Source organism: Ranitomeya variabilis, chromosome 2, assembly GCF_051348905.1.
Source record: "Ranitomeya variabilis isolate aRanVar5 chromosome 2, aRanVar5.hap1, whole genome shotgun sequence".
NCBI classification, from domain to species: domain Eukaryota; kingdom Metazoa; phylum Chordata; class Amphibia; order Anura; family Dendrobatidae; genus Ranitomeya; species Ranitomeya variabilis.
In genome coordinates, this window is record NC_135233.1 from 223,864,823 (window position 1) to 223,890,496 (window position 25,674).

The window sequence follows — 25,674 nt, forward strand, 5'->3', positions numbered from 1 at the left end:
ATTATTTAACCCTGCTGTTCTGTTTAGATTTCACATACACTTGTACTGTTCCCGGTCATTTTTGACCGTCCTTATAAAATAATCATTTTTAGCTAATCTAAGTGGTTTTTTTAAACAGTTTTTGCACTATAATATTGCTTGTGAAGATGGTTGTTCAAATACCAGAAAAAAAAATAAATACAAAGCTTGTTTTATATTTTTTTTATATCCAAAAGGGAACATGGTATTTTTTCGATTTTTGTAAAAATTGATTATTTTTGCAGATAAAAAAAAAATCTTGATCTAAATGTTAACTATAAGTAATAATATCAAACATTATGTAGATATACTTTTTTCAAAGGCAAAAGAAAAAAAAAAAAAAGCTTTTTTCTCTATAAAATGCCAAAAAACGTTGTTTTTTATACACTTATACTGTTCCCGGTCATTTTTGACCGGACCTAACAAAGTTGTGATTTGTACCTAATTCAAGTGTTATTTGATTACCTGTTGCATTGTTTTACTGTATGTGAACATGGTTTTCAATAATCAGATGAAAAATTAAATCAAAAACTTTTATTTTTTGAATCAAATAAATTAACATTTATGTACAGTGTAATACTGTACAACCAGCAAACACATGGAAAATCAGAAAATCATGATTTACAATATGAAATGTTGACAACTGAATGGAACTAGATCTATATGAACAGCAGGGTAAATAAAAACCAGTGAAATAAATTGCGCATAGCTATACTGGAAGCGAATCCGTCGGCTGTATCGCACCTTGAAAATGTTGGTATGTGTAAATCTGTTCTGACCAAAAGTAGTCAGATACATTGATAAATAGTAGTAGATGCAATATATAGTTCAAAATGAGGTGATAGCACCTTTATTTTTGTCAAAAATTGTCTGGAGAGCTGAATAAAGGCCTATCGGTCATTTTTGACCGAACAGTACAAGTGTAAAAAAAATTGTACCAAATAAAGTAAACAAAAATTAAAAAAAAAAAAAATTCCCACAGAGAGTACCCCCCTAATGACGAAAAGTCAGGGAGCCTCAAGTCTCAGAATCACACGCTGAATTTTTATAACATTATAGAATTTCAAAAACGGTCATTTTTGACCTAACAGAACAGCAGGGTTAATTGATAATATCTCCACAACGGAAAAGCAAAATAAACAAAAAATAACTATATTCCGCTCTGCAGCCAATATTGCATGGTTTGTTCAGTTCAATATGAAAGATTTGGTGGAAGGTCATCTTTAAAGGGATAGTTATTTGGGATTTTTACAAGATTTGCATATGTAAATTGTCTCTTCAGATAGGAAGAGGACTAGAACTCAAGTGCCACCTATTGGAAGCAGCAATCCTAAAAGTCAATATTGACTCGCAATATGACGCAGGATAAAAGATTTCCAAAAAGCTGCGGGCTTGAAAAAACGATCAAAATCACCTACACTTTCCTGGTGAATCCGCCGTTGTCAGCGTTCCTGCAGAGATAACATGCTGCTTACCTGCACGTGACCGCTGCAGCTGCTGCATACACCAGATACAGGCTCGTAAAAGTAGATTACTAACACGTATGACTAAATTAAAAGATACAAGCAGATCGTTGTCATCAGTAATTATGGCACATACCCAAATATACCGCCAAACACCGTCCTCGCCTTTCATATTTCCCATAATCCCCAACTAAATAGATGGAGGATTAGGGAATTGCCGGGAAGGAATTGATCTACAGGTGAGGCTGCATTTTACAAAACCAGTTTGGCGAGTACGTACTGGAGAAATCTGCAAGTTCTGCCTTCCAACAAGCTGAATCAATGGCCACAAGCCGCCTCTCTCGCCAAGACTGAGAACAAAGAACGTGATCTAACCCTAACGTGTGAACTCACCCTTAAGCCCCATGCATATGGCAGAGCCCTGAGCATGGAGCCATACATCCTGTGCGCTGTTGTGCAGGCTCTATCGGGTCCCATATGTTTGGAAATAGGTCATATGTGGCCACCTAAAGCCGGCACATGCGACTGTTTCTCCTGACCACACCATACACTGGCAGTATTACATGCCTCCCTCTAAGCTCCAGCCTGTCCCTTTTTAAACTATACCTTTGCCTTTAGAATGGCTCCCACTTCACCTTTCATCTGTGCTGTCTGAAGCATATATATATATATATATATATATATATATATATATATATATATATATATATATATATATATAGCACACAGCAGAAAATCTGCTCCACTCATTGTGGAAAGGAGGATAGGTTTTTTTTTCTATTTGCCAGTGGACTGGAGGGGCATCCTACTGGGGGAGAATGGGGCACCGTGGAGTCATAATTTTCCAGGGGGCACTATGAGGGTTTCATAATGTGTAAGGGAGGCACTATGCAGGCATCATACAGTGTGGGTGGCACTGGGTGCATCAATGTGTGTCAGGGGCTCACCGTGAGGGCATCATATTGGTACACGGTACTATGGGGAATCATACTGTGTGTGGGAGGGGGCTCTGTGGGAGCATTATACTGTATGGGGGCACTGCGGGGCATCATACTGTGTGGGGGGCACAGTGGGGCTTCATACTGTGTGTGTGGGAGGGGGCTCTGTGGGAGCATTATACTGTATGGGGGCACTGCGGGGCATCATACTGTGTGGGGGGCACAGTGGGGCTTCATACTGTGTGTGGAAGGGGACATTGTGGAGCATCATGCTATGTGTGGGAGGGGGCACTGTGGGGCTTCATACTGTGTGTGGGAGGGGGCACTGTGGGACATCATACTGTGTGTGGGAGGGGCCACTGTGGGGCATCATACTGTGTGTGGGGGCACTGGGGGGCATCATACTGTGTGTGAGGGGGCACTGGGGGGCATCGTACTGTGTGTGTGGGGCACTGTGGGACGTCATACTGTGTGTGGGAGGGGCCACTGTGGGGCGTCATACTGTGTGTGGGAGGGGGCACTGTGGGACATCATACTGTGTGTGGGGGCACTGTGGGACGTCATACTGTGTGTGGGAGGGGCCACTGTGGGGCGTCATACTGTGTGTGGGAGGGGCCACTGTGGGACATCATACTGTGTGTGGGAGGGGGCACTGTGGGACATCATACTGTGTGTGGGGGCACTGGGGGGCATCATACTGTGTGTGAGGGGGCACTGGGGGGCATCATACTGTGTGTGGGAGGGGGCACTGTGGGACATCATACTGTGTGTTGGGTCACTGGGGGGCATCATACTGTGTGGGAGGGGCATCATACTGTGTGTGGGAACATTAGACTATGTATAAGGCGGCGCTGTGGGCACATCTTCGGGGCATGACGTGCACTGTGTGGGAACACGAGTGGGCCCCAGTCGGGCACACTATTTCTGCCTGGGTGAGGTCTGGTCACAGCGCTATCACGCGGCACTGCGCTCTGATTTGCGCTCTCTGGACATTGCATAGCCCGTTCGCCATTGTGCAGTTCTGTATAGTTCTGAGCTCAGTTCATGAATCTGCACAAATCTCCTTATATGACGTGGACGATGCACCTCTCACATCACACTGAGGGAAAGTACAACACTGGAACTGGCCTCAATTCACCTCCATCCAAAGAGCGCAGAATAAAAAAAAAAGTTTTGCATTTTGGGTGTAGCAATATGGCCGCAGAGAAAAAAATCTCACCTTGACCTCTCGCAGTTTCCGTAGTGGGAAACAAGGACGCGCTTTGCCATTGGTTAAATGAACGGCCAATCAATGGCGAGTCATGATCTTCTCCACCAATCATATGCTGAGCACGCTCGTACACGCCTCTTCTCGGGGTCGCTGACACTTCCGGATATGTTAGCAGTGGGAGCTGCTGCTGGGATATATCGTGATATAGCGGGACATTAGCGGTCGTAGGTGAGTGTCAAGCACAGGCGCCTTATATGCAGTTACTGCGGTAGTGCCGTCCTGAGGGGCCAAAATCCGTCGTGGTACTACAAGTCCCAGCATGCCAAGGACGGCACGGATGTGCTGACACTTGTCCGGGGCAGTGTATGTGGTTGGAAAACTTTTGTATCAAGTTTGGGGAATTTTTCAGGAAGAGATTGTGGTGCAGCCTGTTACCATAGCAACCATATACCTCCATGCAATAAACTGCTGGTCTGTCTGCAGCGTGAGGATGTAGGTAAAGGGGGCGCCACCTTATGTATACGGGGGCTGATGGTGGCGGGCTCCCATTGTTTAGTGGTAAGTTAGGCTTGGGCTGATTTGAGGCAAGTTGCTACAGATAAGGTGCCTAGCAACCAGAGCTGATCTGCGCAATAAATAAATTCTGAGACTGGGTGCCATGGATGTGTTTCCTAGCAACCAGGGCTGAACTGAGGCCGGTTACTATGGATGAGCTTCCTAGTAACCAGGGCTGATCTCAGTGATCTGCTATGGATGTGCACTGCTCCTGTCAGGCGTTCCAGACTAGTTTTCTTGTAATGTACTAATAAAAAGGTGACAAATAACTGTAAATTTCCGTCTTAGGCCGGCGTCACACTAGTGAGTTTTACGGACGTATGAGCGCATAAACTACGTCCGTAAAATACGCATAACACACGGTCCAATGATTCCCTATGGCCCAGCTCCTATCAGCCATATTTTACTGATCCGTATTATACGGTCTTGTACGGCCGTACAAAATCGCAGCATGCTGCGTTTGTCAGCGTATTGCGCAAAAAAAATCGCTAATGAAAGTCTATGGGGGCGAGAAAAATACGGATTCCACACGGACCAGCAGTATGACTTGCGAGAAATACGCAGCGGTGTTAGTGAAAAGCCGGTAATTCAATTGCCGGCTTTTCATTTCTCCTGCACAAACCCGACAGGATATGAGACGTGGTTTACATACAGTAAACCATCTCATATCCCTTTTTTTTTTGCATATTCCACACTACTAATGTTAGTAGTGTGTATGTGCAAAATGTGGGCGCTGTAGCTGCTAAAGTAAAGGGTTAAATTGCGGAAAAAATTGGCGTGGGCTCCCACGCAATTTTCTCCGCCAGAGTGGTAAAGCCAGTGACTGAGGGCAGATATTAATAGCCAGGAGAGGGTCCATGGTTATTGCCCCCCCCCTGGCTACAAACATCTGCCCCCAGCCACCCCAGAAAAGGCACATCTGGAAGATGCGCCTATTCTGGCACTTGGCCACTCTCTTCCCACTCCCTGTAGCGGTGGGATATGGGGTAATGAAGGGTTAATGTCACCTTGCTATTGTAAGGTGACATTATACCAGATTAATAATGGAGAGGCGTCAATTATGACACCTATCCATTATTAATCCAATAGTACTAAATGGTTAATAAAACACACACACATTATTAAAAAGTATTTTAATGAAATAAAGACACATGTTGTTGTAATATTTTATTAGACTCTTAATCCACCTGAAGACCATCGTTCTGTAACAAAGTTAAAAAAACAAACAACAATATTCCATACCTTCCGTTATGTCCCACGATGTAAATCCATCTGAAGGGGTTAAATCATTTTACAGCCAGGAGCTGTGCTAATGCACTCGCTCGTGCCTGAAACCCCCGGTACTGAAAGGAAAGCTGGGTGACCTGCAGTTACCTTGAGTTGCGGTGAGGCGCCCTCTGCTGGATGTCCTCATATGAACTCAAGCGTGGGAACTTTTCACTTTTAAATTTTGCACATACGCACTACTAACATTAGTAGTGTGGAATATGCAAAAAAAAAAGGGATATGAGATGGTTTACTGTATGTAAACCATGTCTCATATCCTGTCGGGTTTGGGAAGGAGAAATGATTTTCACATATATCGCGCTGAATTAAATATAAAAACAGAATATATATATACATGTGTCTCAATGACATATATATATATATATATATATACTGTATATATGTTTTAAGAAACATTTGAGCACATGAATCCATTAGATGTCGGTTTTGCAAGCCTGCGAGAAAATATCGCAGTACGGATGCCATACGGATTACATACGGAGGATGCCATGCGCAAAATACGCTGACACACCCTGCCTACGGATGACATACGGACCACTATTTTGGGGACTTTTCTGTGTATTACGGCCGTAAAAAACGGACCGTATTTACATACGCTGAGTGTGAGGCCGGCCTCATACCTTTCTAGCACCCTGCACTCATCACGTGTTTGGTCTCCGTTTTGATGTATACACTGCACACACAAAACTAAGGGAACACTTAAAGGGGTTTTCTACCTTTTGCGGACAAATCCTTTTTAATTTTACTTAAATGCATGTATCTAGGTTTAAAATGAAAGAAAACCCCTCACTTTTGCAATTGGGTACCATTATAAAGTTTGCACCATTTGCCTGCTCTCTGTGGCTGGCTGCAGAATGAGTAAACTGAGGATCCATCAGTGAGCGCATTCCGCTGCGGATTAGTTACTCTTCCTTTATCTGTCTTTTGTGAGCTCCTTTCAGATGATGTATGACCACAGACCACATGAAAGTTCATTGTGCCAGGAAACAGACCGTGAAAGCCAAACGGTGCCAAATTTTTAGTGAAGCCCAATTGGAAAAAATATATTTTTTAAGGGCTAAAATACATGCTTTTGGGAAAAATAAATGTCCTCACAGGTGGGAAACTTCTTGAAGGATTCGGCTGAGGTCACTTATAGCGTAGAATTGGTTTCCTATAGGTCTTCTGTGTCTCCCAGTCAGTGCTTATTCCTGGCTGCAGCAGTGATGTCTGGTATTCCTCATGGGACCACTGCAGCCAATCAGTCCTTAGCGGTCAGATAACCAAAAAACAGAACTCCATTTGTCTTTGTGACGAAAGTGTCCAGTTCTGAATCCAGGGGGCAGAGCAGGCGAGTACAGCTCATGTCACTGTTTGCCAACTCTTCTGGAAGTGACTATCACATAAACAAGAAGGGCACCCAGATGGCAGCGCTATGGCTTATAAGCCTCATTGTGAGCCGCACCCAGACGGCAGCGCTATGGCTTATATTATTATTATTATAATCAGAGTGTCTGTAGTGAAGGCTCTGTTATGGAATTGCGTTACAAGCAGTTTTCTAATATGCCATGATTTCCTATGGCAATGTGTCACATACAGTACATAAGCTGACATCACAATCGCGCTCTCTGATGACCCACCCCCTCACCACATCGGGCTGTTCCCTACAGGTGAAGGTAAGTCACACTCGTTTCTGCTATTCCAGGGAGCCTAGTGGTAAGTGGAGTCTGTCTTTTCAGTAAAAGAATTACGTTATGACTCCAACTGTTGGAAGACTACAACTCCCAGCATTTTGGAGACCAGTTGTGTATTTATTCAGCCCTCTGGCCTGATACATGGGGGGGGGGGCTACTCTAGTGAATGGGAGTGACAGAGACCATGTCTGAAACCGGACCAGACTGCATACACCGGAGGGCGCTGGGACCAGCCAGGGTGATCCTTGGCTGAGGTGACCGAAGGGATCTAGTGCTCGGCCATCAGGACATGCTGGGGGTTGTAGTTTTGCAACAGCTGGGGACCCACAGGTTGGAGATCAATGCTTTAGGGCAAATGTATTCAGGGTGTTTGGGTGCAGGGTACCGGCGGATCTGCTGATATCACTCACATGGAGGTCACCAGATCTGGGATTTGGAGACAGCAGATCACAGCCAGAGATACATAGCCCGCCTGAATTGTGCGGAGATTTATTGAGAGGGGCTGGGCTGCATCCACGCCCTGGTGATCGGTCCACATATCTGATCTTTGCCCTGGCTCTTGACTGGAGAGTAGCTCAGAATTTATTTTGGGTGCAAATTAATTTTTTTTTTCAAGGTTTTGATCTGGTTTTATTTTGGGTGTAAATTTAATTTGTAGTCTGTAACTTTTTCTTTTGGGGAGGCGGTCGAGTCTGCTTCTTGGGTATCAAGTTATTAAGTCATTGCCACACATAAGGCTGCCCCATGCACATGAGATGAAAGTCGGTTGATGTGGCAAGCCTGGAAGATCTGATGTGTATGGGGGGTTTGTGATTCTCCCTGACAGATGACGAGGGAGATGAGGAGCTGGTACTTAGAATTTTGACGCCCGATTGTTTTCAGGGGAGAGAAGCCGATAGTAGACCAGTCTGACGGCGGGTTTTTCCTTTCTCCTAGTTGGGAACATATAAGTTCTCAGCCGAACCAGTCATTGGGTATGGGGGAGTCGGGAGAGATGGCTTGCTGTATGGCCATCAGGACATGTTACAATGCCACGTGGCAGACCACTAGACCACCAAGGTCCCTAAAGAGCAATAGCACTGCCACCTAGTGGGAGAATGTGAAGTTACCAAATCATTCCCACAAGACCTGCTACACCCATTTCATCATATATAATATATTGCTAATAAAACACTCAAACACAATATAACTGCAAGTCAGTCACACTAATGGGAAATCATCCTGTCCAGTTATGAAGCAACATCAATAGTGAGTCACATTCTCCTGCTGTTGTGCAAATGGAACAGACAACAGGTAGAAATGATCGGCAGTTAGCAAGACAATCCCTATAAGGGAGTGTTCTGCAGGGGGTGACCACAGACCATTTCTCTGTACTCATCCTTTTTGTCTGTTTTGGTCACTTCTGCATTTTGTCACTTTTGCATTTTGTCATTGCTAAATGACCCCTAAAGGTACTGTAGAGTAGCATGATGTGGTGTCTACAACCCACAGGAGTTGCTCAGGTAGTGCAGCTCATGCAGGATGGCACATAAATGCGAGCTGTGGCGAGAAGAGGAATTGTGTCAGCACAGTGTTCAGAGCATGGAGCAGATACCAGGAGATGTGCAGAGGGCAACAACCCAGCAGTAGGACCACAACCTCCTCCTTTGTCAAATGAGGAACAGTGCCAGAGCCCTGCAAAAAGATGTTAGTGGCCTGTAGACAACAATGTGTCTGCTCAGACTATCAGGAACAGACTCCATGAGGGCCCGACGTCCACAAGTGGGTGTTGTGCTTATAGCCCTACACCGTGCAGGACGATTGGCATTTGCCAGAGAACACCAAGATTGGCAGATTTGACATTGGCTTCCTGTGCTTTTCACAGATGAGAGTAGGTTCACACTGAGCACATGTGACAGAGTCTGGAGACGCCGTGGAGAGCGATCTGCTGCCTGCAACATCCTCCAGCATGACCAGTTTGGCAGTGGGCTAGTAGTGGTGTGAGCAGCCCTCCATGTGCTTGTCAGAGGTAGCCTGACTGCCATTAGGTACCAAGATGAAATCCTCAGACACCTTGTGAGACCATATGCTGGTGTGTTTGGCCCTGGGTTCCTCCTAATGCAGGACAATGCCAGACCTCATGTGGCTGGAGTGTGTCAGCAGTTCCTGCAAGATGAAGGCATTGAAGCTATGGACTGGCCCGCCTGTTCCCCAGATATGAATCCGATTGAGCACATCTGGGACATCATGTCTTGCACCATCCACCAACGTCACGTTGCACCACAGACTGTCCAGGAGTTAACGAATGCTTTAGTCCAGGTCTGGGAGGAGATCCCTCAGGAGACCATCCGCCGCCTCATCAGGAGCATGTCCAGGCATTGTAGGGAGGTTATACAGGCACGTGGAGGCCACACACACTACTGAGCATCATTTCCTTGTCTTGAGGGATTTCCACTTAAGTTGGATCAGCTTGTAACTTCATTTTCCACTTTGATTTTGAGCATCATTCCAACTCCAGACCTCCGTGGGATATTAGTTGTGATTTACTTTGATCATTTTTATGTTTTATTGTTCTCAACATATTCCACTATGTAATGAATAAAGATTTGTAACTGGACTATTTAATTCAATGATATCTAGGATGTGGGATTTTGGTGTTCCCTTTATTTTTTTTGAGCTGTGTTTGTCTGTATATGTATATATAATATAATTATTTTTTACAAAAAGTTTTCTTCTGGATGGAATAGATGTTTCACCCTTGTTATCCCCTTGATTGTTTTCATCCCACCAGACCATTAGGTTAGAAAGTCGCATTCACAGTGTATGCGCAGATATGTCCGTCTTGATTTTTGCATTGCTTTCACACTGTGCATTATCAGTTACGTATTTTTTATTTTGCAGGTACGGCCAGGAGACGAGGGACGCCCAGTGCACCAGGGCAGCACTTGTGCTTCTTCTCTGAATTATGCGGTTAGCAGGTAAGTTCGCTGACTCTTAGCGGTATGTTCCCATCTCATAAAGTGATGGCCTATGGCTAGGATATACCATCACTTTTTAATTGGTGGAGGCAGGAATCCAAAGAATGGAGGGTCCTGTCACTGAATCGGCACAGTTCTTCCTTGCACAGCCGCGCCCGGCCAGTTGCTGTGCAGAGGGCTGCCCCAGCCTTGTTGCCCTGCACAGAGCTCTGCGGCAGTTCCCCTGCACAGCACACACCAGGAGCGTTGCGGTACAAGACTGTGACCGGGCCGCAGCAGTAGATCAGCACTGCAGCCCCCTTCATTTTTGGGAAATCATTAAATGAAGGACATCACTGTGAGGTGGGAATGCCCCATGATTAGGTCCTGCTGAGCCTTTTCTATATTCGGCAGGTCCTGTGCGTATTATCGTGGTACTCCTCACCGTGGGCCTGACATGGATATTAGCTGGAATTATCCTGGGAACACAGAACGGCTTCCCCCGATTACAGCAGATCATGGGGGGTAAGTGCGGCCCCCGATCTCTGCCACACTCAGTGTATTCTCCCACTGTCTTCTTTTCTTGCCATGTTGTCTTAATTGTGCTCATTATCTGCAGGTTCGGATGTGATGAGTACGGCTGGTGAGTATATGTGCCAGGGTCTCCATGCAGCCTGGGCACACTTGTACTAACCTCTGCTAACTGGGCACCTTGACTAATGATCCCACTAACCAATCACCTCACACGTGGCGCTGTCTCATGGCGCCATCAGTGCAGCATCTCCGGCATCGCCACCTCCCTGCCATACGGTGCTCGGAGGTGCCGATACCAGGATCCGCCATGTGCTTGTGGTTTGTGCCAACACATGAGATTAGTGACTAATCTAAGCTGTGTTCCCGAATGCTCTCATTACACATCACGTGGGCACAGCTGGCACGTCACCCATGGATGAAGAATGGCTCCTCACCTCCACCGGTGAAGTGGGCAGACCTAAGGCTCATTTACGAAACGGACACAAATGACTTCTCGAGGCGGGAGAGAACGGGGGGCTGTGGTCACTGGGGCGGTGTACCCGCTCTACTCCTCTGCTCTGTTGGGCTGCAGCTAAAAACATATTAGCCTCCATTCACTAGTGTCACTAACTGGAGACTGAGTCCGCTTAGAAAATCTGCTTTTCTAATGAGAAAAAAAAAATCACTATTATTTTTCAATATATTTACGCCAGAAATCTGATTGATATGTCTGCCCTATAGAGCTCCTATCTCCACTCCCTTAACCCACCACTAGGGGGAGCTCAATGCTGATGGATTTATACAGCTAAGGCAGTCAAGCTCCTCCTAGTGGCCACTGGAGGAAATGCTATGTTGTGTGACTGTAAGGAGCTTCTCATTGCTGGGGCCACCTCTGTGCCCCCAAGTTGTATGGTCCTTTAGAAAATGGATAGGATTATTTTCACCCGCTGCTTGACCACTTTCGTAAATGACCCTTAAAGCTGATTCCGCATTTTCCTTGTTCGCCGTATCAAGCGTTCATGTCGCTGCCTCTTCCCTGGCCGTCTGTGACCTCCCGTCTGTGTTTCCTCATAGACCCGCGGCCCAAGAAATATAAATGTGGATTACCGCAGCCCTGCCCCGATAAGCACTTTGCCTTCCGAGTGGTGAGCGGAGCAGCGAACGTCATTGGACCGAAAATCTGCTTTGAAGATAAAATGTGAGTCCAAAATCCTCACAAGACTCTGGGTCACGTCCTACCAAATGTGCGGTAACTCAGGGTCCGCTCTGCGAAGACCCCGGGAGGCGACATCTCCCTAGGCCTCCATATCTGCACAGCAATGCACATGGAAGATGGGACCGGGAAAGTCAGTCCGCCAAGGGCAGATTTCTTAGTGTGTACCCCTTTAATGACCAGTAACCTCACTGGGAAGGACTGGTCTGATTACTGGCAAATTCCTACCTACACGGCCAGTTAGAGGAGAGGCTGCTATTCGGGACCCTTATTCCCTTGATGCCCCAGCCAAGTTTCCTTTTTATTCTTTCTATGTTTTTTTTTTTTTTTATTATTCCTGTACTTTTAAACTGTGAAAATGGAGGGAATTTAATATATTTAAAAATAATTTTATTTTTTTTACTTCTTTTTTTATTGTTCCCATGGGACTTAAAACTACGATTGTTTTTTCTGTCTGTGCACTGCAATGTTATTATATTGTGGTATATGCAGAAGATAATCTCCTATAAAACACCGCAATTGGCTGGGCTTAACAGAGCACTAAGACGGTAGTGATGGGGGCCTTCAACAGACCCCCTACTGCCAAGGCATCCCATCAGCTCATTAATCTGTGACCTGTCATTGAGTCATGAGCCGATAGCAAGGCGATGACAAACTGCAATATAGATAAAGGTATAAATGTAATTGGACAATTTTTTGGGGGGTGATCCTTGTTTGTTTGTTTGTTTTTTTTCTGTCCCAGGTTGATGAGCAGCATCCAGAACAACGTCGGCCGGGGGCTGAACATCGCACTTGTTAATGGTCAGTGACACCAAATGTCCATCATGTATCGTTCTGATAGCGCGCCGTAGTCTTAGTGTTTAGTTCTGCAGATCTGTAGGTACCTGGGTGATATTGCGGAGCTGCGGGCATTTCTGAGTCTTCCCCCGTCATGGTCTATATGTAAATCTGTATTCTGAATTCCAGGAGTGAATGGAGACCTGATAGAGGCCAAGACGTTTGACATGTGGGACGGAGGTGAGTTCCTATGAGCAGCAGGGCTGGGCTGTGCCAACATCTGCTTTTAGAGTTGTTTTTTTCTTTTATTTTAACTCTATCATATTTAACAGGATAAAAAGTTCTGCTAGCATCTCATGGTGGGGCCTAACGAACCCCATTATAAGGCAGTGGCTGTGGTGACGTATTTTCTGAGACCCCATCATGCGCAGGGCTTCAGACGCTGGATTCCTAGTGTCCTTTCCAAACAATATGCCAGCACCTAGTGAGATGGGAGAACCCATTTAACAGCTGGCACAGAAGATGTACAGCTGCTGTGTGCCGTCACTGTATGGAGCGGGCACAGTGGTGTTGAGCCCGGCTCTCGACAGTATCTTATGCGGTCTGAGCTAGCCCCGATCACATCAGCTCAACCCAAATCCTGCTGTGGCAACTGCATTTAAAGTGCAACCAACCTGGCAGCCATTATTTCTCAGCCCCGATCACAGGGTGTCAATCTCATGCCATGCCAGCTGGGGTCGTACTGAAAACCCCTGTGTCTGCCATGTTAGGATTCCTCTGAAGCCCAGTCTCTTGCTTGGACGTCATAGGAGATGTGAATTGTATACGTGATTGAGCCGTCACAGGGGAATGATTAAAAATGTATAAAACAAGAACAGAATGGTTTAAATCTCTTTTTTTTTTCCCCAAATCTAAATAGCGAAATGTAAAAGAAAAAATTAAAAAAATACCCTCGCAGCGATACAAAATAGGTTAATTGTCTGCATGAATAAGATGTGAAAATATTCATCCTGTAAGGTGACTGCTGAAATGGAAAAATTAACTGTCATTTTTTTTGGTAGTCTCACTTTCCCCCACATTGTCCACACCCCCAAAAAAATTGTCGAAACTACCTATATACCCCAATATGGTATGAGTAAAATCTAAGGCTTGAAAGGTCAAAAAATGAGCCCTCGTACCGGTCCATGACGAAAAACAAAGATACAAATCTTGGTACAGTTGGTTCTTACACAGGAAAAAGACACCAGTCCGAGGTGGAAATGCGTCGTGGAATAAAACCACTTCTTTATAGTATTGGATCAATGATCTTCATTTTCGGTTAGTGCAGCCTGTAGTGTGAAATGTCTTTTTTTCTTCAAATCTCAGAAAGTCGAGCGGAAAAAAAAAAACATTTCTCCTCCGCCACTTTTGGGGGACACAGACCGTGGGTGTATGCTGCTGCCACTAGGAGGCTGACACTAAGTGATACAAAAAAAATGGTTAGCTCCTCCTCTGGAGTATACACCCCTGCTGGCTCCGGACAGAACCAGTTCATGCTTAGTGTCCGTAGGAGACACATGGGTCTGCCATTCAGACCATACTTTTTTTTTTTTTTTTAAACCTTTTTGCGCAATAGGAAGACTGGGGCAACGGATCCTTTCAAGGGGCTGATCTCCCCCAAACATCAACAGTTGAGCACGGCGAGTGTCGCCTCCCCGTACCCTCTCCTGTGACGTTGGATGCCAGGCCTGAGCTATTTTAGAGGCGACAGTTCCCTTCAGGGCACCGATCTCCCCGCACCAGCAACAGACGGGAACATGGAGTGTCGCCTCCATGTAGCCCCATCTGAGCCAGGCCACAGCCGGACACAGCCCTGTTCCATCCTAGGGGAGCAAACCCTTAGGATACACAGAGGCTCCCTCCCCATGGCGTCCGGTGAATGGCGTCCACTGAATGAACAGCGGTGCTGCATGGAGCTAGACGGTCAAAGGGAATGGTGGATCGAGGGTTCCTGCCCCGTTCCCCTCGCATTACTGACTTCCAGCAGAGCAGCAGCTCTGCTCCTCGATGCTCCCAGGCTTCGACAGTGATTTTCAGCGAGGGGGCTCCTCAGCGGGCCCGGCCGGTTCTCCTCAGCCAGGCACCGCTAATTTTGTCCCCGGCTTCAGCCTCGACTTGGCCTCAGGCCGAAAACTCCGCCCACAGCACACCTCACGCCTGAGGCGCTTCTCGTACCCTGCGAGAAGTGCCCTTCCTAATCTCGGGGGCCATCTTCAGCCCCCCTAAGGATGGAGGAACACCGCACTGCCGCTACAAGACCGCTGGGGATGCAGGGGCACATGACCTGGGTAATTGCTCTGTCACACTGCCCGCAGGTCCCCTTTTCTCAGCCGCACACAAAGTGCTCTACTGTTTTTACAGCCACACTCGGTACTCTGCCTCCCTTACAGCAGCACACAAAGTGCTCTGCTGACTTTTCAGCCACACTTAGCCTCCCCTGGAGTATTTTGGTGGTTAACAGGGATACAGCATGTCTATATCTAAAACCTCCAAAAAGTCATCTAAAACAGTGTTTTTCACTTCTTGCACCTCCGGTCAGGCTGCGCTACCAAGTGGGCATACTGCTCCACTCTGTCGTGCTTGCGACCCTAAATACGCTCCGGAGCCCCCCACCGCTACCGAACCCACAGTGACCAGTCCCGCTGAGTGGGCCTTGTCACTATCGCAATCTATGTCTTCTTTGACTAAGGTGATTGAGTCCCTTTATGATCCCTCCAGGAGCAGGACCTCTAATCTGTCTGTCTCAGAGAATTCTCCTACATCAGGGGAACCATCGGCCTGCAGGGGCCATTCTCGCTTAAGACACAAACAGGCATCAAGGAAGCGACTACATAGCTAGTTCCCCGGGCCCTCCGGCGTACGTTAGCTGCGCTTCTCGCTCTCCCTCTCCAGGCGCCTATAGCGATCATGACTCTGATTCTGAATCTGATGGGCCCCTTGACCTAGAGTCGCCAGGTTATCAGACTACAGTGGATAGTCTCATTGATGCCGTCAACCAGTCACTGCAGGTCGACGAAGAGCCTTCTACTTCCCTCACGGATACTGCAGTGTCCTTTTAAAAGGACCAAACATCCTCATATGGTGTTTGCCGATCACCCTGAGTTCCAGGACATAGTTCGGCAACATAGGGAGCGTCCGGACAAACGCTTTGCAGGTCAGCAATGTCTGGAGACCAAATATCCCTTCTCTCCTGACCTCCACAAACAGTGGACAGAATCCCATCCAGTGGATCCTCCTGTATCCAGTTTGTCCTCCAAGACTCTTCTGTCCCTGCCGGACGGATCCTCCATTAAAGATCCCACAGATCGTCTGATTGACAGCCTCGCCCGTTCAGTTTTTGAGGCATCAGGCTCAGCACTCTTTCCCTCCTTTGCAGCGACCTAGGTAGTCAAAGCAGTGGCTTACTGGGCAGATTCCCTGCATAAGGCCATACAGAAGAGTGATCTCCCCTCCAAGATAGCGGAGTTGGCCAATCAAATTTCTTTGTCCGGTGATTATTTAGTAAATGCTTCCTTGGACGCGGCTCATTGCTCTGCACTTACAGCTTCAAATGCAGTAGCGATTTGAAGGGCGCTTATGCCTGAGGAACTGGCGACCGGAGTCTGCATCTAAAACGTCCTTAACGTCCCTTCCCTATCTCAGCGGTCGCTTATTCGGAGGAACGTTGGACCAAATGATTTTGGATACTACAGGCTGGAAGAGTAAATTCCTTCCCCAGCAGAGAATTAGGCGACTGATCCGCCGACAGCTGCAGACTCGTTTTCGGTCCTTTCGCATAAATTAAGAGTGGTCCTCTATGGCGTGTTCCCGTTGTCAGGTACAGGAGTCCACAGACATCGTACAAGCCCAACCGCTCGTGGAAGGGCCGCCACATGCAGTCCAGATCTAGATCCTTAAAGATCGTCAAATAAATGACTTGCAACACTGTCCGATGACACCAGCAGAGTAGGCGGCCGCCTACTCCTGTTTCGCCATATCTGGCTCGCAGGAGGTCACGACGAGTGGGACAGGGATCTGGTGTCCTCCGGATACAAAATAGAATTCCCCACCACCACCACCCCAACCCGTTTTTTTGCCTCTCGGCCTCCCAAAGCGGTAACACGGACTCAGGCCTTTTTCCAGGCCGTTGAGTCACTCCGCCAAGACGGGGTTATTACCCCGGTCCCAGAGAACGAAAGGTTGCAAGGATTTTATTCAAATCTGTTCACGGTTCCCAAGAAGGATGGTGCAGTCAGACCCTTCCTGGATCTAAAGTTTTTACACGATGCAGATTTAGTGCACAATTGGTGCAGAACTGCAGCAGATTTTTCTGCTGCAGAACTGCACTGTGATTTTACAGTACAATGTAAATCAATGTGAAAAAAAAAAAAGCTGTGCACATGGTGCAGAAAAATCTGCGCAGAAACGCTGCAGATTTCAAAGAAGTGCATGTCGCTTCTTTTGTGCAGTTCTGCAGCGTTTCTGCACCCCCTCCATGATAAGAATCTGCACTGGTAAAAACTGCACAGAAGCTGCATAGAAACTGCACAGAAACTGCATCAAATCTGCACCTGCGTTTTCTGCCAGGAGATGCAGAAAATTCTGCACTACATTTCCTACGTGTGCACATAGCCTTAAACAGATTTGTCAGACTCTGGCATTTCAGGATGGAGTCCCTTTGTTCTGTCATCGCCTCGATGGAGCAAGACGAGTTCCTAGCCTCCATCGACATTCGGGATGAGTGTCTTCACATTCCAATCTTCCCTCCTCACCAAAGGTTCCTTCGCTTCTCTGTTCACGGAGAACATTTTCAGTTCACGGCCTTGCCCTTCGGCCTCGCCACCACCCCCAGAATCTTCACAAAGGTCATGGCGGCTGTCATGGCCATCTTACACTCTCTCGGGGCCTAGTCGTCCTCCCCTATTTAGACTAAATACTGGTCAAAGGCTCATCTTTCCAAGCCTACAAGGAGTGCATCCGCATTTCTTTGGATACTGTTTCTTGGCTGGGCTGGTTAATCAACCTGAAAAAGTCTTCTCCCATTCTAGCTCAGCAGATCTCTTTCCTGGGCATGACTCTGGACACTTCCCGAGGGTTGCTGATTCTCCCTCGGGACAAGGTCCTAGCTCATCAACAAGGGGTCTGGAAGCTCTGTCAACAGTCTCCTTGTTCCATCCGTTTCGGCATGAGGATTCTTGGGAAGATGGTAGCCGCAATGGAAGCAATTCAGTTTGCGCAACTGCATCTTCGTCCCCTACAGCACGCACTGTTGGACGCATGGGACAAGAGTCCATTTTCCCTCTATCAACCATGTCGACTGACCCCCTCGGGTCAAACAGGCACTCCAGTGGTGGACGCTCCGGACCTCCCTCCAAGGGAATTCCTTCCGTCCAGTCCATTGGCTGGTGGTCACTACCGATGCCAGCCTCGACTGGGGAGCCGTTTTTTTTGTCATCACACTGCCCAGGGGAGCTGGTCTCCTCAGGAGTCTGGCCTTCCCATCAATGTTGTGGAGATCCGTGTGATTTGGCTGTCCCTGCAGCGGTTCCATCATCTCCTAGCAGGCCATCCCATCTGTATACAGTCAGTCAATGCCACGGCTGTGGCATATATAAATCATCAGGGGGGCACCCGCAGCAGGGCTGAAATGTGAGAGGTGGAACACATTCTTTGCTGGGCCGAAAGGAACAACTCTGTCATATCAGCCGTTCACATTCCAGGGGTGGAAAACTGGGCCGCAGCTTTCCTAAGCCGTCAAGGCCTTGCCTCAGGAGAGTGGTCTCTCCATCAAGACATTTTCCAGCAGAACTTCCTTCATTGGGGTACTCCGGACGTAGACCTGATGGCTTCCTGGTTCAATGCCAAGGTACCTCAGGTTGTGGCCCAGTCCCGGGACCCAAGAGCAGTCGGGGTGGATGCGCTGTTCCTTCCCTGGAGTCACTTTCGTTTTCCTTACCTGCTTCCTCCCTTGCCCTTGCTTCCGAAGGTCATCCGAGAGATCAAGGCGGAGAGGGTGCCGGTGATCCTCATTGCTCTGGACTGGCCTCGCCGAGCGTGGTACGCGGAGCTCGTCCAACTTATCACAGACATTCCTTGGTGACTACCAGATCGTCCGGATCTGCTTTCTCAGGGTACAATTTACCACCAGAACTCAGGGGCCCTGTGTTTGACGTCTTGGCCGTTGAATCCCGGGTTCTGACCCAAGCGGGTTTTTCCCGCCAAGTTGTTTCCACCTTGATCAATGCTCGAAAGCCGGTGTCATTGTGCATCTATCATCGGACCTGGAAAATCTTTTTTGAAAGGTGCATAAGCAGAGGTCGCCCTCCACTGGTTTTCAACATTCCCACTATCTTGGAATTTCTTCAATCCGGTCTGGACTTGGGGCTATCACCGAGCTCCCGAAAGAGGCAGGTCTCGGCCTTGCCCGTCCTTTTCCAGCGTAAGATTGCTTCCAAACCCCTGGTGAGAGCGTTCTTTCAGGGAGTCTCCCATGTGGTACCTCCTTATAGAGCACCTCTAGAGCCTTGGTACCTTAATCTGGTCCTAGGTGTCCTGCAGGAATCTCCCTTTGAGCTGTTGCAGGACATCTCTCTATCTCTCATCTCATGGGAGGTTGCCTTCCTTGTCGCGATTACTTCGATCAGAAGAGTCTCGGAGTTGGCTGCTTTTTCCTGTCAAGCTCCTTTTCTCACATTCCACCGAGACAAAGTGGTCCTCAGGCCATCCCCTCCCTTTCTTCCAAAGGTTGTGTCTTCCTTCCACCTTAAGGAGGATATTGTGCTTCCTCCGTTTTGTCCTGCCCCGGCTCACCGTGTGGAGAAGTCTCTTCACTCCTTGGATCTTTTGAGGGCTCTCAAAGTACGTGTCTAGGACGGCATCCTTTCACCAGACAGATGCCCTGTTGGTGTTCCCAGCGGGACACCGGAAGGGATTGGCCGCTTCTAAGTCGACTATAGCCAGATGGATTTGGTCAGCTATTCAAGAAGATTATCGCGTCAGAGGCAAGCCGATTCCAGTGGGGATTAAGGCACACTCCACTCAGTCGGTGGGTGCTTCATGGGCCATTCGGCATCAAGCGTCTGCAGAGCAGGTTTGCAAAGCTGCGACCTGGTCTAGCCTGCACACTTTCTCAAAGCATTATGATGTCCATACTCAGGCATCCGCAGATGCGTACCTGGGTAGACGAATTTTGCAAGTAGCAGTAACGCACCTTTAGATAGCAGGTGCCGGGAGTTTGCTCTGTTATGATGTTACTTCCCACCCAGGGACTGCTTTGGGAAGTAACATGGTCCGGTGTCCCCCAATGTGGCGAAGCAGAAACAGGGATTTTTTGTACTCACTGTAAAATCCTTTTCTCTGAGCCGCTCATTGGGGGACTCAGCCCCCACCCTTTTTGGCCTGTTGCCTATGTTGGTTTTACAGTTTGACATGTTGTATCTACTATTAATTTTTGTTAATCTCCTACTGCTTGGTCACTGAACTGGTTCCGTCCGGAGCCAGTGGGTGGTGTATACTGCAGAGGAGGAGCTAACCCTTTTTTTTAGTATTCACTTAGTGTCAGCCTCCTAGTGGCAGCAGCATACACCCACGGTCCTTTGTCCCCCAATGACTGGCTCAGAGAACAGGATTTTACAGGGAGTACACACAAATCCCTGTTTGTTTGTTTTTTAAACTAAAATATATATAAAAAGTCTTCAGTTTGGTATAATCGTTAAGACCTGAAGAATTGTTACTAGATCAGTTTTTAGAGTATCGTGATAATTATGGCGGAATTGCTGTTTATTTCATGCCACTTGATTTTTTTATTTTTTTTTTCCAGTACATTATATGGTAAAATAGAAAATCTACAACTTGTCGCTATCACCTAGCAAAACTTCTGTAACGTGGAAAATGTGTTTTTATACATGTACCCCGCCTAGTCACTATGTGTCGTGTTTTTTGTCTTCAGACGTGTCTGAGCTTCTCAATTTCCTGCGGCCCATCCATGAAGGAACCTTGATGATTTTAGCTTCTTACGATGATCCAGCCACAAAGTAAGTTACAATTTTTTTTCAAATTTGTGGGGATTTCCCCCCCCCCCCCCCCCCCAAAGCTAATTTTAGTGTAGCGTGACCCGTTCCTTGGTTCTGTCTCCCCTTCAAGAATGAATGAGGATGCCAGAAAGATGTTCATCGAACTGGGCAGCTCTTCAGCCAAGGAGGTAGCATTCAGAGACAGCTGGGTGTTCGTGGGAGCAAAAGGGGTTCAGGATAAATCTCCATTTGAGCAGGTATAGTTCTGTCACTTTTCATATATTATTAATATTCCTGTATATAACAAAAAAAATAATTTGTATTAGTCTATGCCTGATGAAGAGACCTGAGTAGTCTCGAAAGCTTGCAATTTGTTACCATCTTTTCAGTTGGCCATTAAAAGGTATCAACCACTGAGGACTCTCAATTTTAAATAGTTTTATATTACCTTCTGAGACATTTATGGCATGTTAAAAGTTTGTGCCATAAATATTTGATAGGTGGGAGTGGTATCTGAAGAATGGGGGTCCTTGTTCTAAGCTGTTTGCACCTGATAAGGGTACAGATTCTGCATATACGTGTCTCTCTTATAGTAAATGTGTTTCACTGCTCTCATAACACTGTATTGAAGGTAGCACGGCGCATGGGCAGTACCACCCCATCTATTCATTATTGGGTCCGCAGACCCCCATTTTACCAATATATGGTAATTAATGAGTGAATGTGCTGGGATAAGGTGTTATCTTATCATGCTCGTATGCTAACTGAGTGACTTCGGCGTAGTCAAATAATATGTTTGAGTACCCCCAACTATTCGACAGCTGCAACACATGCAGGGATTGCCTAACAAACAGGAAATCATGCATGTTTTGCGGCTGTCGAACAGTTGCGGGGGCTCAAACATATTATTCAAGCACTCCGAAGTCACTCAGTTTGTACTTGAGCATGCTCAGATAATACCTTATTCGAGCACATACACTCATCACTAATGGTAACGATCACAAAGTGCGTCCTATGCCCTCTCCTCTCCTCATTAACATGGAAAATACACATGATCCCGCTCCAGATAGCAGCAAGCATGTCAGTGACCGGATGCCTGGGGGCACACGGAATAACATTGCAGGCTGGATGCGGCCCCTAGGTCTGCACCTCTCAAGAGGTGAATCGTGTAAGTGCAGGACGTTCATATGTGCGCTAGTCTGTGCAGTACTAATAGATGTCTCCGTATTTCCTAGCTAATAAAGAACAGTAAAAGCAGTAACAAGTATGAAGGATGGCCTGAAGCCGTGGAGTTGGAGGGCTGCGTTCCCCCTCGAACACTAGAAGTTGAGTAAAGGAACGGTGAAGACGGCCCACCTAAGCAGAACTGCGAGTGCACTGGTGATGGACTGGATCTTCTCTGATTTGTCCCCTTTTTTGTTTCTGACTCGCTGGCCATTGGCTACTGACAGTAAGTGCCCCTCATCCGGACATTACTGCCAGGCCCGTATCCATCCTCTCCCAGTGCATTTGGATGAACTTAGTAAACTGACAGCGGAGAGGAGCGGACTGTTAGTCAGGTTTATTACATGGCATAAAAAAGAAAAAAAAAAAAAAGAAAAATGACTACCAAATCTACCAACCTCGCTCTAATCAAGAGGCGGCACTGGAAAGCTGCAAAATATCATTGTACATTTTTAAGCATGTCTCCATCGTATCATTGCATGAGCAACAGGAGTTGAACATTAGGGCTAAAAAAAAAAATCTGCAAGCACAACACGTGTTCCAGATATTCTTCACCCGGACGTGCATGGACAGATAGCAAGAACGTGCCTCAGGGTAATCTAAAGCCATTCTAGGTGGGGGAGATTAGGACTGAAATGGTTCCGCATTTCAAGACGTCCACGTTGGTCTGAATCCGAGCCGCACTCCCCCATGTCCTATACAATCAGGAGCCGCGGATTCTCTACTGGGCAGAGCGGACCGGATCTGATCACTTATCACTATGTTAATAGGTCAGTCACAGCGCAGGATATAACCTGCCCTGAAATAATTTATTTTAATATTGAACAGTTTTTTTTGGGGGGGGAAGTGTTAAGTTGCGGTGATTTTTTTATTTTTATTTTTTTTTTCCTTTTACACCAAAAAGTAGTCTCTCACCATGACCCAGGATGTCGGGTGAGGTCCCATAGGCTTCATATATATGGCGTGATTCAGAGGGAGTGGTGTATGGCTGCTCTTGTGTAAGACAAATGTCTTCTATCGGGAATGGATGCGTGACTGTGAGAGTGGATGAGACAGACAGAAGGAGAAGGCACAGCCATGCTTTCTTCACGATATTTTTTTTTTAACAGAGGATTTAACACAACTATGTCAGGTCTACTTTCCAGTAAATTGAATTTTTTCTTACACAGGAGTTCGTGTCTTCATTTATATGGTTCCTGTACTCGCGCTTCTCTAGTCCCCAAGCTCGAATTACTCAATGGCACATTTGCATGTGTCAATTATCATCGTCATCATTTGCTAATTACTTGGCAATTAGTTACTGCTGACGAAAAAAAAGAACAACACGAAAACTCATTTATTGTTGATCATCAGTTTTGATGACCTAAAAATAAGTATAATAGGTGGATTTATTCACTTACGATGTATAGTTGTGTGTTGTGGTAGATCGGCTGCACTCGGAGGTAGACACAGGTACACTGTCTCTTTAAATTGTCCGCTTGTTTATTATACATGCAGCATAAACCAGTGCGAAGTGAATATAAACGCGGTCCTTCGGGCAAAGGAGGAAAACGAAATAAAATGGTATTCAGTCTCTGCAGCTGCAGGGATCCGCCCGCTCAGGATATAACAACCAGAAAACCACTTCTCAGGAGCTGCCGTCTCCAGACACACTGAACACCGACTGTCTCAGGAGGGAGACTATTTAAACCCCAGACCACTCCCTGGGGTGGAGATAAGGTGGACAACCTCCACCCGCTCTATGGTTCTCCACAAAAACCCAGCCCTTAAAATATCCGATTAACCCCTCTCAACACTTGTGCTGGAGCAAACTTCTGAGCTTCAAAACACTGAAGGTAATATCCTCTGTGAAAGTAACTCTCCTCCAACACTTTTTTTTTTTTAAATTCGTTTATTAATAACAAAATGGATCATGTTACATATACATTTGTTTTCAAGGCTTAAGCATAATAAACAGTACTCCTCCAACACTTTACCAGTGAATTTTCATATATCCCCAGATACCCTAAATGACTTCCTACTGCAGATCACTCGCTCACAATTTTCTTTAGCAGCCTGCCATTTTGGCCAACTTTTCTTTTGCTTGTATGGGCAGCCTTATGTCTACATATTGTAGCCACTTAGGCTATAGCCTGCTAAGAATTAAATTGACAATAACATGATCAGGGATTCATCCAGAATTTGGGTTCCCTTTTTCTGCCCTGAGACAAGTAGCTACTTTTTTTTCCCCATTTTAAGAGGAATAGGTCACCACTAGTGTTGGTGCAAAATGATTGTTACGACCCAGTCCAGCTCGCTAATCTGTGTCCACTGGGCAGGAGCCCGGAGAGCCGCCTCTTACCTTCCAGCATCTGCAGATCTCCTTTTGATTACCTGGCATGGCGTGACGTCATTGTTGCAGCGTGGTACACGTGTGCCATCGGGCCTGGCAAGCTAAGCAAAAGAAGAGCTATGAGTGCCGGTAGGCAGGAGGTGGTTCTTGGGGCTGACTGACACAGATTACAAAAAAAATTTTTTTTTTTAATCATTGCAGGTGACTTTGTACTTTTCTGAATCATCTTTTTGTCCTGATTTCAAAAATGTGTATAGATTTTCTGTAGCCCGTATAGTTTCCATGGAGCAGCATCGTTATTATAAGGTATAGGAAATATACAGGCGACATTGCTGGTGAAAATGCTGGAGAATTTCTGTGAAATGTACTGGAACCCTTGTAAATTTGTCTTTGCCATGGCTTTCACAACGTTTTTAATCAATCCCAACTTTATATGTAGTGGAGGAAGAAAGATTTTTGTTGGAGCAACTAAAGGATTATACTTTACATTCTACCTGGAGCATAGATGTTTCTCTGTCCCGAATCACGACAAACATAATGCTCTGCTGTATTTCTACTGTCCCATAAACACAAGAAGCAAAAATATTTTGTGAACCCTCCTTGCATTCACATTAGCAGACCAATCACTTTAAAATCTCCACAGATATTCCATTCATGATGCTTATATTGTATAGCATCCAAAACAACTGACAGATTTTCATAACTTTCCTTTAGATGACATGAGTGAGCAATAGAGATTGATGGTTTCATATTTCCATTGTGAAGCAGCACTGCTTTCAAACTTCTCTGGGATGAGTCAATAAACAACCGCCAATCTGTAACAAAGTACTCTGGTGCTCAGCTGCTCAATGAGGTACATACTCATCTTGACTTAAGGTCTCCATGTCTTCGCCAGTAGCTTTAGCTCTATAGTCTTAATATTTTACTTCATTTTCAGACAATGGTGGCACAGGAACTGGCAAGGTACCATCATGTGGACCTGGCCTAATCGCAGATTTAAGTTCAGGGTAATTAATCTTACAGTATGTTTGTTCTTTGTAGAAAAGCCCTTCCGTTTGACAAAACAAAGTAGCAGTCATCACTATGATTTTTGGGTTCTCTCCTATTCATGGAAACAGCAAATGGCATAGCCACTTTCCTCATATTCAACCAGTCATGAAGACCATTTGAACAACTTGAGCATATGACATGAGGGGCCCAGCTTTTGTCTTGATCACCAAGTGGACACTTAAAGTACATCTGGTACATCTTTTTAATATCATGAGTGATTGAACATACTTGGCCTTTTGGTGTGAAAGAACCCCACACATAGCAGAATCTGTTCGGATGATTTTTACTGTCAGGGCATTTTTCTTCATTAAATCAGATCAAACAGTAGAGTAAGGTCAGTTCATTGGTGGTGACAAACTAAAAAAAAAAAAAAATGTGATGAGCCGACCGACTATATGTAGATATTTCCCCAGAGATGTCAGAGGCAGCTTGTATTTAGAACTGATTTTACTGGA

The 25,674-nt window shown here is 46.2% G+C and overlaps 1 protein-coding gene across 1 annotated transcript; it reads left to right on the forward strand.

The window, feature by feature from the left end:
• The first annotated feature begins 3,725 nt into the window (after positions 1–3,725).
• On the forward strand, positions 3,726–23,001 carry LOC143805023 (protein FAM3A-like). The gene is made up of 10 exons (XM_077283761.1): positions 3,726–3,857; positions 10,025–10,101; positions 10,495–10,605; positions 10,700–10,723; positions 11,668–11,791; positions 12,549–12,607; positions 12,773–12,823; positions 20,550–20,634; positions 20,744–20,870; positions 21,849–23,001. Exons 2-10 carry the CDS (start codon positions 10,089–10,091, stop codon positions 21,945–21,947), a joined length of 693 nt encoding a protein of 230 aa, XP_077139876.1. The 5' UTR covers positions 3,726–3,857; positions 10,025–10,088; the 3' UTR covers positions 21,948–23,001.
• The last annotated feature ends 2,673 nt before the right edge of the window (positions 23,002–25,674 follow it).